Source organism: Dipodomys merriami, unplaced genomic scaffold (assembly GCF_024711535.1).
Source record: "Dipodomys merriami isolate MVZ:Mamm:240054 unplaced genomic scaffold, mDipMer1.0.p SCAF_1, whole genome shotgun sequence".
NCBI lineage: Eukaryota > Metazoa > Chordata > Mammalia > Rodentia > Heteromyidae > Dipodomys > Dipodomys merriami.
This window is the reverse complement of record NW_027202270.1, coordinates 102,398,488-102,412,978: the sequence shown is the minus strand read 5'-3', so window position 1 is coordinate 102,412,978 and position 14,491 is coordinate 102,398,488. Positions and strand designations below refer to the sequence as shown.

At 41.1% G+C, this 14,491-nt stretch overlaps 1 protein-coding gene across 6 annotated transcripts in view; it reads right to left on the bottom strand.

The window, feature by feature from the left end:
- LOC138830169 (signal recognition particle subunit SRP54) overlaps positions 1 to 14,491 on the bottom strand; it is a 100,970-nt gene that overhangs the window by 5,892 nt on the left and 80,587 nt on the right. For 5 of the 6 annotated variants that reach the window (XM_070026648.1, XM_070026651.1, XM_070026646.1 and 2 more), the window contains 2 exons: positions 2,917 to 2,983; positions 1,301 to 1,398 (listed from right to left, as the gene is read on the bottom strand). In XM_070026648.1, the coding sequence (XP_069882749.1) occupies positions 1,301 to 1,398; positions 2,917 to 2,983 (165 nt within the window). The remainder of the gene's footprint in view (positions 1 to 1,300; positions 1,399 to 2,916; positions 2,984 to 14,491) is intronic. The other variant, XM_070026652.1, reaches the window with a different exon arrangement.

Sequence of the window (14,491 nt, the reverse complement as noted above, 5' to 3'; positions counted from 1 at the left end):
AGACTTTGAATTGAAGCCTTTTAAATTCAAATTGTTTTGGGGAGGAAGAGGTTCTGTGGTTAAAACTTAAGGCTTTGTACTTGCTTATGCATTGCTTTACCACTTGAGCCATACATACTCCCAAACCTTTAGGTTTTTATCTGCATTTCTGTCCAGGGTTGGCACTGGACTACAATTTTCCTAACTGTGCCTTCCACATAACTAAAAACACAGGCACACTACCACAATTGGCTTGTTGCTTGGGATGAGATTTTGCTGATTTTACTCAGTCTGGGCTGGATCTACATTCCTATTTAATATTGCTTCCCAATTAGCTGGGTAAGTGACTGCACCTGGCCCAAAGGCCTCCTGATTCTTGAGCCTATGCTGTAACTTACTTATTCTTTAAATCTAAATACCCCCCACCCACATAAACATACACACACACACATACACACACACACATTTCTGTGCATCAAATTTATTCCATTTCTATATCTAGTCTTTGTGCTTATATAAAATGTTTGGGTCTTATTTCATCTTAAATCAGAATAATCCAAAAATACTATGTGGAGATTAATATAGGTACAATATATATAACTAGCACAATAAAACTGCTTAATTTAGCACATGGATCTTGGGAAGATTACAGTTTCAACAAATACTAAAATATACTTTGATTAGATAAACAGAAAGGAGCTATCTTCAGTGACAGGGCACTTGCACTTGCCTTGCATTCATGAGGCTCTATGATCACCAACAAAAAGAAGATAAATAACCAGGCACCCTGGCTCATGCCTATAATTCTAGTTATTCAGGAGAGATCTGAGATCTGAGGATCATGGTTCAAAGCCAGCACAGGCAAGACTCTTATGTCAATTAAGAAAACTGGAAATGGAGCTGTGGCTCAAAGTGGTACTATACTAGTCTGAATGAAAAAGCTCAGGGACAGCATCCAAGCCAAGTTCAAGCCCCAGTCAGACAAAAAATAATTTTTATTTTTATTTTTTGCCAGAAATGGGGCCTGAACTCTGGGCCTGGGCACTGTCCCTCAGCTCTTCAGCTCAAGGCTAGCGCTATACCACTGGAGCCACAGAGCCACTTCTGGCCTTTTCTGTTTATGTGGTGCTGAGGAATCAAACCCAGGGCCTCGTGCATGCTAGGCAAGCACTCTACCACTGAGCCACCTTCCCAGCCCATAAAAAAATATTTTTTAAATTAAATAAATAAATAATAAGGAGTTATCTCTTTGTGGCAGTTAGATGATCCATATGCTCACTACAAAATGTATGAGTCAATAAAATTCAAAAAGGAGACACACCTCCTTCTTCATCCGGTAATACTCATCAATGGCATATTGGTATTTTGGGGTACTGATCCCCAAAACAGATGCAATCTTCTCTCCAAGAAAGTCACACACTAAAGACACAAAAGTTAAAAGACATAAAATTCCATAAGCATTTCTTATGTACTTTATTTAAGACAAGAAAAATATAAAAGTTGCTATTCCTATCCTCCAGATTATCATGCTTTTTCTGGGTATCCAACAACAGTCCATCCTTCCCTTCCCCCGCCCCCCAGATGATTATTATTATTATTATTATTGTTGTTATTATTATTTTGCCAACTCTGGGACTTGAACTCATGCCTGGGGACTGACCCCGAGCTTCTTTTGGTCAAGGCTAGCACTCTATCACTTGAGCCACAGCACCACTTCGAGCTTATTCTGTTTATGTGGGTAGTACTGAGGAATTGAACCCAGGGCTTCATATATACTAGGCAAGCACTTTACCACAAAGCCACATTCCCAGCCCTTTCACAGATTTTTGAGACAAGGTTTCATTACGGAGGTTAGGCAAGCCTAGAACTTATGATTCTCTTTACTCTATAGTGCTAGCATTATAGATATACACCACCATACTTGCCCACATTTCTCTTATAACAATTCTTACCAGTTATGCTTAAGTTTTATGTCAATTTCTTTAAGAAAAACATACTGTTAAAAAGTTAGTCTATGCTGGGCACAGGAGGCTCATACCTGTAATCCTAGCTACTCAGGAGGCTGAGATATGAGGATTGCAGTTCAAAGCTGGCCAGGGCAGACAAGTCCATGAGATTCTTATCTCCAATTAACCACCAGAAAACCTGAAGTGGAGCTATGGCTCAAAGTGGTAAAGTGCTAGCTATCCTTGAGCAAAAAAGCTTAGGGATAATGCAATGCCCAGACCCTGAGTTCAAGGCCCACAACCAACAACAACAAAAAAAAAAAAAAAAAAAAAAAGGAAGAGGAGGAAGAAGAGGAAGAGGAGAAGAAGATAATACCAATAGGAAAGTAAATGGCAAAAGTATGTAATAGTTGCTAACAGGATTCAAAACATGAAAATCCTACCTACGTTTAATGATGCCATTTTCAGAGAGGTTTTTATTTTTTTGTTTGCTGGTCATGGGGCTTTATTTCTTTTTTAAGTGTTAAGATTTTTAGAAATCAATATTATTTATTCTCATGGGGCTTTAAAATCAGGGCCTGGGCACTGTCCCTGAGCTTTTTTTTTTTTTTTTTGCTCAAAGCTAGCACTCTACAACTTGAGCCACAGCTCCACTTCCATTCTTTTGATGGTTAATTGAAGATAAAGAATCTCATGGACTTTTCTGTCCAGAGTGGCCTCAAACCCATGATCCTCAGATCTCAGCCTCCTGCGTAGCTAGGACAGGTGTAAGCTACCAGTGCAGCTTCCATTTATTTATTTTTTAAATTAAAGGTGAATATCGTCTTCACAAGTTAGATTGCTACTTTCTAGTGTTAAGACAGATAGCATCTGAGGATAAAATGATTAACTCTCCATTGTCTTCTCAAAATGTGAACATCCCATTTGGCAAAACTCCTGTTCTTAGAACTTATTACAGCAGTTATTCAATAGTCAAACAGAAGAGCCATACCTGAGAGGGTTGATGTGGCAGCCCGAAGCATGTAAAACCATAAATAAGGGCCCCAGGTAAGTTTTGTCTGAAACAAAAAGTCAGGTTAGCAACATTCATTCCTAAACTCATTCTATATATTTAGGCCAAGAGTAAAGAGCCAAATATTTGGTAGGCATACACAATATTGTTTAAGTGGCACTACAAACTGATGGTAATCCAGTAAAAAAAAAAAAAAAAATCTAAATCTTCTACATTCACCCAGAAACAACCACCATTTTAAGTCCATGGAAGAACTAATCATACAAATTGATTAATCCAGAACTTTCTTTAACCTGTCCTTTTTATCCCCGCTTCTGGACTGTATTTTTTTTTGGGAGGGAGGGGTTCGGTCGTGGGGCCTGAAATCTGGGCCTGGGTGCTGTCCCTCAGCTCTTCAGCTCAAGGCTAGCACTCTACCACTTGAGCCACAGCGCCACTTCTGGCTTTTTTCTTTTTGCTTATGTGGTGCTGAGGAATCGAACCCAGGGCCTCAGGCATGCAAGGCAAGTGCTTTACCACTGAGCCACCTTCCCAGCCACTGGACTGTATTGTTTATAAGTACAACCATCAGAGAGTGTGTGAAGTCAATAGAAAGAAGCTTAAGAATCATACAGTGTGACACACATAGTGAGAAAGTGAAGATTCAGAGAAACTAAGCAAAACAAGTTAGGGCATCTCTTTAGTGTTGAGAAAATAAGAAAAGTAGTGAGATGAATTTTTGTTTCTGTAAAGATTAAAAAGGAATTAGGCTTTAAAATCAAGTAACAACATTGGGTGCCAGTGGCTCACACCTGTATTCCTAGCTACTCAGGAAGGTGAAATCTGAGGGGCACGGTTCTAAGCCAGCCCAGACAGGAAAGTACATGAGACTCTTGTTTTTTTTGTCAGTCATGGATCTTGAACTCTGGGCCTGGGGACTGTCTCTGAGCTCTTCAGCTCGAGGCTAGGTCTCTACCACTGAGCCTCAGCGTGCCACTTCCCCACAAGATTTTTTTTTTTTTTTTGGGTCCAGTCGTGGGGCCTGAACTCTGGGCCTGGGCGCTGTCCCTCACCTCTTCAGCTCAAGGCTAGCGCTCTACCACTTGAGCCACAGTGTCACTTCTGGCTTTTTTCTTTTTTCTTATCTGGTTCTGAGGAATCGAACCCAGGGCCTCATGCATACAAGGCAAGTGCTCTACCACTGAGCCACCTTCCCAGCCCCACAAGATTCTTATCTCCAATTAACCACCAAATGATAAAGCATTAGCCTTTGGGGGGGTGGGGAGGGCTCACAGCCCTGTTCACCCAGGCTCTAAGTTCAAGCTCCAGCACCAGCACACACACAAAAGTATTTGGATTGGAAAAGAAGACTGGAGCTATCTGTAAATGGCATGATTTGATCTCATGTCACCAAAAATAAAAGTCATAGGAAATTCAGAAGAGCCAGGTGCCAGTGGCTCATGCCTATAATCCTAGCTACTCAGGAGGCTGAGAGCTGAGGATCCTGGTTCAAAGCCAGCCTGGGCAGGAAAGTCTATGAGACTCTCATTTCCAATTAACCACCAGAAAGGTGAAGTGGTGCTGTGGCTCAAGTGGTAGAGTACTAGCCTTGAGCTGAAGAGCTCAGGGACAGTGCCTAGGCCCAGAGTTCAAGCCCCACAACCGACCAAAAAAAAAAAAAAAAATCAGCAAGACAATCCTGTTTCTATATACTAGCAATAAATCATCTGAACACAGAACTAAAATTTCATTTAAAATGGCATCAAAAAGAACAAAACATTTAGAAAGAAATTTAACACAGGAGTACAAAATTTACACACAGAACTCTTAGAAACAAATTAAACACAATAGTACAAAATTTACACATGGAAAACTACATGTTAGGTTACTGCTATATCTCAAAGGTAGAGCATGTGCTTTGTATGTGCAAGGCCCTTAGGGAAGGAGAAAGGGAAGTAAGGGAACTAACCACATAATACAGAAAAAGTTAAAGAAAAATAAGCCATGAATAAAATTATTTACTATTATTAATATAGCAGTACTCCACAAGCAGATATACAGATTCAATACATTCCCTACTTGGCTACATAAATTGAAAGAATGATTCTAAAATTTATATGGATTTTTAAAGATCTAAAATAACCAAAACACTCAAGATAGAAAAACAAAGTTAGGGGGGCTGGGAAGGTGGCTCAGTGGTAGAGAGCTTGCCTTGCATGCATGAGGCCCTGGGTTTGGTTCCTCAGCACCACATAGGCAAAAAGAAAAAAGCCAGACCCCAAAAAAAAAAAAAAAAAAAAAAAAAAAAAGTTAGGAGTTTTAACTTTCCAGTTTTAAAACTTAGTACAAAGCAATGATGATCAAGATGGTGTCTGTCATACTGGTACAAATAATAGATATGCAGAACTATGATGAGATCTAGAAATAACACCATGATTCGCTTTTTTTTTTATAAGGGTGATATATACAGGGGTTTCAGTTACATAAGTAAGGTAATCAATACATGTCTTAGTGAACATTGCTACTCCCTCTCGTTTTCTCCCACTTCCCTCCTCCCTCTCTACTTCCCCTTCCCCCGCCAGGTTCATTTCCAATATAGTGTCTTTTTTTTTGGGGGGGTGGGGGGGTCTGGTCCTGGGGCCTGAACTCTGGGCCTGGGCACTGTCCCTCAGCTCTTCAGCTCAAGGCTAGCGCTCTACCATTTGAGCCACAGCGCCACTTCCGGCTTTTGTCTTATGTGGTGTTGAGGAATCAAACCCAGGGCCTCAGGCATGCAAGGCAAGCGCTCTACCACTGAGCCACCTTCCCAGCCCTCCAATATAGTGTCTTAACACCATGATTCTATCAAAACTGATTTAACAAGGAAGCCAAAATAATTCAGTGTTGGGGGTCGGGGGATCTTCACAAACTAGTGCTAAGTCAAACTGGAAAATTCACATTCAGGACCTTTACCTCATGCTATTAAAAAAGGGAACCAAAGATATAAGTGTAAGAGCTAAAACTGAAACTTCAAAAAGAAAATGTAAAGCTAAATATCTAACCTCAGATTTGGCAACATATTTGTAAATATATTAAAAACACAACCCAAAATAAAAATACATACTTGAGGGCTGGGAAGGTGGCTCAGTGGAAGAGCGCTTGCCTTGCATGCATGAGGCCCTAGGTTCGATTCCTCAGCACCACATAAGCAAAAAGAAAAAAAGGTGGAAGTGGCACTGTGGCTCAAATAGTAGGGCACTAGCCTTGAGATGAAGAGCTGAGGGACAGTGCCCAGGCCCAGAGTTCAGGTCCCACGACCGGACCCAAAAAAAAAGAAACAAAAAAAAACAAACAAACAAAAAAAACCATACTTGATACTTCATCAAAATGGTGGTGGTGGTGGTTTTTTTCTTCTAGGAGGGAAAGGGAGGAATACAGAAAGGGAGAGAGGAAGGGTGAACAAATGGAATCATGTCATTCAGTATACACTATATGGAAAATTACCTATGTGGCCGGGAATGTGGCTTAGTGGTATAGTACTTGCCTAGCATGCATGAAGCCCTGGGTTTGATTCCTCAGTACCACATAAACAGAAGCCGGAAGTGGCGCTGTGGTTCAAGTTGGTAGAGCACTAGCCTTGAGCAAAAGAAGCTTAGGGTCAGTGCCTAGGTACTGAGCTCAAGCCCCCGGACTGGCAAAAAAAAAAAAGGGGGGGGCTGGGAAGGTGGCTCAGTGGTAGAGCGCTTGCCTTGCATGCATGAGGCCCTGGGTTCAATTCCTCATCACCACATAAGCAGAAAAAAAAAGCCGGAAGTGGCGCTGTGGCTCAAGTGGTAGAGTGCTAGCCTTGGGCACCAAAGCTCAGGAACAGTGCCCAAGCCTTGAGTTCAAGTCCCATGACTGGCACCAATAAAAACAATGTGGAGAAGTTAGCAGTTTTTCATCCTAGTGACAGGAATATAAAATGCTGCAACTACTTTGAAAACAATATGGTGGTAAGGCAAATGTTTAAACAAGTTACTAAATAACAATAATTCAAAGCACATTTACACAAAAGCCTGTATAATATAGCAGCATTATTCATATCAGGCAAAAGGTGGAAAGAACTCAGATTTCTATTAACTAATAAGTGGATAAATGTTATGCATTGATACAACAGAATATTATTTGACCATAAAAAGTAATGAAGTACTAAGACACGTTATAATATGAATGAACCTTGAAAATATGCTACCCTCCCCCACAGTATAACCCCTGTTTTCACTGTATTTGATGTTGGTACAATTTGGGGAGTGGAAGGGAAAAAACAAATTGTTTAAATAGGGTTACAGGTTGACCCATTGCAACAATGAGATATACAAGACACTATGTCGAAAAATAAACTCTACAATTTGGGGGGCAAGGGGGAGTGTAGTTGTGGAGATGGGAGGGAAGGAATGGTAGGGGAAAAACAAAGGAGGTGGCAACAATGCATGAAAAGAAATGTACTCATTACCTTGCTCATGTGATTGTAACCCCTCTGTACGGTATTTTCACAATAAAAAACTTATTAAAAAAGAAAAATATATATTATGCTAAGGAAGCCAGCCACAAAAGACTACATAATGTAAAGATCATTTATATCAAATATCCATCAGAGGAAAATCTATAGACAAAGATTAACAGTTGCCAAGGACTTAGAGGGAAGAAACTGAGTAAGAGGACAGGAGTAATAGAGTATGTGGTACCTTTTGGAGGTGACATAAATGTACTAAGATTAACTGTGGCAATGGTTGTATGTATCTGTGAATAGGCTTTAAAAACACAATTCATGGGCTGGGAAGGTGGCTCAGTGGTAGAGCGCTTGCCTTGCATGCCTGAGGCCCTGGGTTTGATTCCTCAGCACCACATAAGCAAAAAGAAAAAAGCCGGAAGTGGCGCTGTGGCTCAAGTAGTAGAGTGCTAGCCTTGAGCTGAAGAGCTGAGAGACAGCACCCAGGCCCAGAGTTCAGGCCCCACGACCGGACCCAAAAAAAAAAAAAAAAAACCACAATTCATACTTTACATAGATTAATCTGTACGGTATGTAAGCAGTATCTCCATAGTGCTATAAAAATACATAAATTTTCAGGAAAATAAGAGTGCATAATTCCTATGATAAAACCTTCACTCTCAGATTAAGGGTAACTTTTTGTCTTTTTTTTTTTTTTTTTGTCAGTCATGGGCCTGAACTCTGGGTCTGGGGGCTATCCCTCAGCTCTTCAGTTCAAGGCTAGCGCTCGACCACTTGAGCTACAGCACCACTTCCGGCTTTTTCTGCTTATGTGGTGCTGAGGAATTGAACCCAGGGCTTCATGCATGCAAGGTAAGCACGCTACCACTGAGCCACCTTCCCAGCAAGGGTAACATTTTGAGACAATGATTTTTTTTTGGTTGTGGGGCTTGAACTCTAGGCCTAGACGATGTCCCTGAGCTCTTCAGCTCAAGGCTAGCGCTCTACTACCTGAGCTACAGTGCCACTTCCAGCCTTTTCTGTTTATGTGGTGCTGAATAATCGAACCCAGGGCCTCATGCATAAGGGGCAAGCACTCTACTGCTGACCCACCTTCCCAGAGACGATGATTTTTAAAACCATACCAATTCACAATTTTTTAAGAACTAAACCCTTCAAAGTAATTTCAAAGGTAAACATTTATTCAAACAATACTTTCATTGCATGAAACCCCTCTGAATATTCTACATGCATTTGGAATTACTCTTAGCATATATTGCAGTCTTTGAATATTTTCTGTAGTTAAAAAAAAAATCTTTTGATTTTTTTTTTTTTTGTCAGTCATGGGGCTTGAACTCAGGGCCTGGACACTGTCCCTGAGCTTTTTCCGCTCAAGGATAGTGCTCTACCACTTTGAGCCATAGTGCCACTTCCAGTTTTCTGATGGTTAATTGGAAATAAGAGTCTCAACAATCTTTACTGCCTGAGCTGGCCTTGAAGAATGATCCTCAGATATCAGTCTTTTGAGTAGCTAGGAATATAGGCATGATCCATTAACTCCTGAATTTTTTTTTTTAATGTGTGGTACTGGAGTTTGATCTCAGTGTCTCATACTTGCAAGGCAGGTGTTCTACCACTTAAAGCACTCCATCAGCCTTTTTTGCACTGGTTATTTCAAGAGAGGGTCTCCCTTTATGTCTAGATTTCATAATCTCCAGACATTGGTCAAGATAGAGTCTCTCAAAAAAATTTTTTTACTCTCCTCAAATGGTTATTCCCCAATCTCCTAAGGAGCTAGGATTACAGGTTTGAGCCACTATACCTGACTTGCATGTTTGTGAGAGAGAGAGAGAGAGAGAGAGAGAGAGAGAGAGAGAGAGAGAGAGAGAGAGAGAGAGAGAGAGAGAGAGAGAGAGAGAGTGTGTGCGCGTACGCACCAGAGACTGAAGGAGACTGTAAAGAAGACTCTGAACCCAGGGCCTGAGTGTTGCCCTTATCTTTTGCTCAAAGCTTGTACTTTGCCACTTGAGCCACAGCTCCACTTCTAACTTTTTGGTGGCTAACTAGAGATGAGTCTCATGGTCTTTCCAGCGAGGGCTAGCTACGAAGTGTGATCTTCAGAACTCAGCCTTCTGAGTGACTAGAATAACAGGTATGAACTATTGGCAACCAGCAAAAATAATTACCAAGCCGGGCGCTGGTGGCTCACGCCTGTAATCCTAGCTACTCAGGAGGCTGAGATCCGAGGATCGCGGTTCAAAGCCAGCCCGGTCAGGAGAGACCATGAGACTCCTATCTCCAATAAACCACCAGAAAACTGGAAGTGGCGCTGTAGCTCAAGTGGTAGAGCGCTCGCCTTGAGCTGAAGAGCTGAGGGACAGCGCCCAGGCCCAGAGTTCAAGCCCAACGACCGACAAAAAAAAAAAAAAAAAAAAAAAAAAAAAAAAAAAAAAAAAATTACCAAATAAAATATTTTAAATCAAATTTTGGGCTGGGAAGATGACTTAGTGGTAGAGTGCTTGCCTTGTATGCATGAGGCTATGAGTTCAATACCTCAGCACCACATAAACAGAAAAAGCCAGAAGTGGCGCTGTGGCTCAAGTAGTAAAGCGCTAGCCTTGAACCGAAGAGCTGAGGAACAGAGTCCAGCACCAGAGTTCAGGCCCCCCAACCGACAAAGAAAAAAATCAAATATCACTTAATATCACTTGTTCTAGGCTTTATTCATCATACTTTTCATAGCATAATTATGCTATAAATTTGTTTGAGTGTCACTCCACTCACATGTAATAATATGAACTTATAAAGCCTACTGCTCTATGCCCCGTACCTACTGTATATATAGGATCAAATGGACTCAATATGATTATTTAGAAAGGCAACGCTCCATTTTTTAAATGTCATATAAATTTATACTCACATAATTTAGAAAATCTTCAATTTAATGGTTCAGCACATAATGAAGGACTACACATTCCTCAGGGCCTCAAGCTTGATAGGCAGAGGCTCTACCTATTAATTATGCTGTAACATCATCCCCTTCTCCTCCCTCTCACCCCAGCCCACATAGGCCAACCTTCTAATGAACACTTGGGGCAACAAACTGAACAAAGAAGAAATAACTCAATTAAATAAGCCAATATCTTACAATGAGATACAGGAAGCAATCAGAAGTCTTCCAACAAGGAAAAGCCCAGAAACAGATGGATTCACACGGAATTCTGTAAGACTTTTAAAGAAGGACTAATACCCATACTCCTCAAGCTCTTCAGAGAAGTAGAAAAAGAGGGAGCTATCCCAAACTCATTCTACGATGCCAACATCACACTCATCCCCAAACCAGGCAAAGACCCAACAAAAAAAGAGAACTACAGGGCTGGGAAGGCCGCTCAGTGGTAGAGCGCTTGCCTTGCATGCCTGAGGCCCTGGGTTCGATTCCTCAGCACCACATAAGCAAAAAAGGAAAAAGAGCCGGAAGTGGCGCCGTGGCTCAAGTGGTAGAGCACTAGCCTTGAGCTGAAGAGCTGAGGGACAGTGCCCAGGCCCAGAGTTCAGGCCCCACAACCGGACCCAAAAAAAAAAAAGCTCTGGAGAAAATATGAATAGAAGGAACATTCCTTAAAACAATAAAAGCCATATACTACAGACCAATAGCCAACATTATACTTAATGGGGAAAAACTACAACCAATTTACTAAAATCAGGAACAAGGCAAGGATGCCCACTGTCTCCACTCTTTTTCAATATAGTCCTGGAACCCTTAGCCAGGGCAATAAGACAAGAAAAAGACATTAAAGGGATCCGCATATGGAAGGAAGAAGTTAAACTATCCCTTTTTGCAGATGACATGATACTATACCTTCATGATTCCAAAAACTCCATCCCCAAACTCTTAGAAATTATAAACCATGGGGCTGGGAAGGTGGCTCAGTGGTAGAGCGTTTGCCTTGCATGCCTGAGGCCCTGGGTTCAATTCCTCAGCACCACATAAGCAGAAAGAAAAAAGCCAGAAGTGGTGCTGTGGCTCAAGTGGTAGAGCGCTAGCCTTGAGCTGAAGAGCTGAGGGACAGCACCCAGGCCCAGAGTTCAGGCCCCACAACCGGACCCAAAAAAAAGAAAGAAAAGAAATTATAAACCACTTTGGCAAAGTAGCAGGATACAAAATCAACCCACAAAAAATCAGTTGCCTTCCTGTACACTGACAATGTAGAGAGGGAAATAAAGGAAGCAACCCTATTCACAATAACCTCCTAAAAAATAAAATATTTAGGAATTACCCTAACCAAAGATGTAAAAGAACTATTTAATGAAAACTATAAAAATTTAAAGAAAGAAATTACAGAGGACACCAGGAAATGGAAAGAAGTTCCATGCTCTTGGATAGGCAGACTTAATATAGTGAAAATGGCAATACTGCCAAAATTAATATACAAATTCAATGCACTTCCTATTAAAATCCCAATGATGTACATTTCTGAAATACAGAAAACAGTCCAAAAATTCATATGGAACAATAAAAGACCTAGAATAGCCAAAGCAATTCTAGGCAAAAAAGACAACATGGGAGGGATCTCGATGCCAGACTTCAAACTCTACTATAGAGCCATAATAACAAAGACAGCATGGTACTGGCACAAAAACAGACCCGAAGACCAATGGAATAGAAGATCCCGAAATAAAACCACACACCTACAGTCAGCTGATATTTGACAAAGAAGCCAAAGACATACAGTGGAAGAAACACAACCTCTTCAACTACTGGTGCTGGGAAAACTGGGAGGCCACATGCAGAAAATTAAAAGTGGACCCCAGCCTGTCACCATGCAGTAACATCAACTCAAAATGGATTAGAGACCTTAACATCAAACCTGATACTCTGAAACTACTGCAGGACAGAGTAGGAGAAACACTTGAACTTATAGGCACAGGCAGGAACTTCCTGAACAGAGTCCCAGGGTCACAACAAATTGGAGAGAGACTCAACAAATGGGATTACCTTAAAATAAAAGGTTTCTATACAGCTAAAGTTATAGCAACCAATCTAGAAAGCCAACCACTAACTGGGAAAAAATATTTACCAGCAATATGTCAGACAAGGGGTTTATATCCAGTATATACAGGGAACTCAAGAAACTAATCCCTCCCAAACCTAACAAACCAAAGAGAGACTTCTCAGAAGAAGAGATAAAAATAGCAAAGAAACACATGAGGAAATGTTACCATTCCTGGTTGTAAAGGAAATGCAAATAAAGACAACCCTGAGATACCACCTTACCCCAGTCAGAATGGCCCACATCCTAAAGTCAGCCAACAACAAATGCTGGAGGGGATACGGAGAAAGAGGAACCCTATTACACTGCTGGTGGGAATGTACACTTATACAACCACTTTGGAAAGCAGTCTGGAGGTTCCTCAGAAAGCTAAATATTGACCTCCCTTATGATCCAGCCATACTACTTCTAGGCTTCTATCCTAAACAACAGGAAGGAGTATACAAGATACATGCACCGCCATGTTTATTGCAGCACTGTTCACAATAGCCAGGATATGGAAACAACCCAGATGTCCCACCACAGATGATCCAAAAACTGTGGTATCTATACACAATTGAATATTATGCAGCCATTAGAAAGGACAAAATAGTGGCATTTGCAGGGACATGGATGGAGCTAGAAGAAATCACGTTGAGCGAGGTAAGCCAAGAGCAAAGAGACAAACGGCACATGGTCTCCCTGATATGTGGATGTTAAAACCTAAGATGATATGACAAAATTAACAGGACTTAAGAAACAAAGGACTTCCACTCATCTGGTCGAATCACTACTAAATAACCCATGCTGCTGATCACATATATGGTATATGTGTGCACACCGGAGGGAAACCAGGAAGAGAACACAGAATTAGAGGGAATCAGGGAAAAACATACAACAGCGGGACCCATCAGCTGCACTGGACATTGATTAAAATGAACTAAGCAACTCAATGGCAGCGATGGGAGGGAGGCAATGAGAGGGAAAGAGGGAAAAGCTGACGCTATGCAAAACAAAAGAAATGTACAGGGGCTGGGAAGGTGGCTCAGTGGTAGAGCACTTGCCTTGCATGCATGAGGCCCTGGGTTCGATTCCTAAGCACCACATAAGCAAAAAGAAAAAAGCCGGAAGTAGTGCTGTGGCTCAAGTGGTAGAGCGCAAGCCTTGAGCTGAAGAGCTGAGGGACAGCACCCAGGCCCAGAGTTCAGGCCCCATGACCAGACCAAAAAAAAAAGGAAAAAAAAATGTACATATCACCTAATGAGGAAGAAATAAGTGTATTGTCAAAGCTCATAGAACTCATAAATGTTATAGACAATTTGCCCCATGAAAGTTAGAATGTGCTTGTGACTTTAACTAAGCATTACTATCCCACAATCGGGAAATTATGTAAGCACTTAATCACAATAAAGAATTTGAAAAAAAAAAAAAAAAAGAAAGAAAGAAAAGAAAACTTGGGGCAACATTAAAAAAAATTAGCGGAGCTAGGAAGGTGGCTCAGCAGTACAGTGCTTGCATTGCATGCATGAGGCCCTGGGTTCGATTCGTCAGCACCACATAAGCAGAAAAAGCCAGAAGTGGCGCTGTGGCTCAAGTGGTATTGCTAAGGGACAGTGCTGGCTGACACCTATAATTCTAGCTACTCAGAAGGCTGAGAGCTGAGGATCATGGTTCGAAGCCAACCCAGGCAGAAAAGTCTGATCTCCAATAAACTACTCAGAAAAAGTGAGAAGTGGCACTGTGGCTCAAAAGATAGAGTGCTAGCCTTGAGCTGAGCTGAGGGACAACAGCACCAAGGCTCAGGGTTCAAGCCCCATGACCAATCAAAAAAAAAAAAGAAAAACAAAAGAAAATTGACAAGTGCTAAGTTTTGGATAAAAATTATCAAGTATAAAAATTATCAAGCATAGTCTGTAACTCAAAGGCACACAGATTTAAGCATTCAATGCAGTAAATCTATTCACACTTAGGAATTGTGGCAAGAAAGACATACTTTTAATCTGCTGAAATATTGGAAATATTTCTAGTCTTACTGTGTAAAAGTAATACTTTCTAAAAAAAATACAACAAATAATTTTACATCAGAATAAAAGCA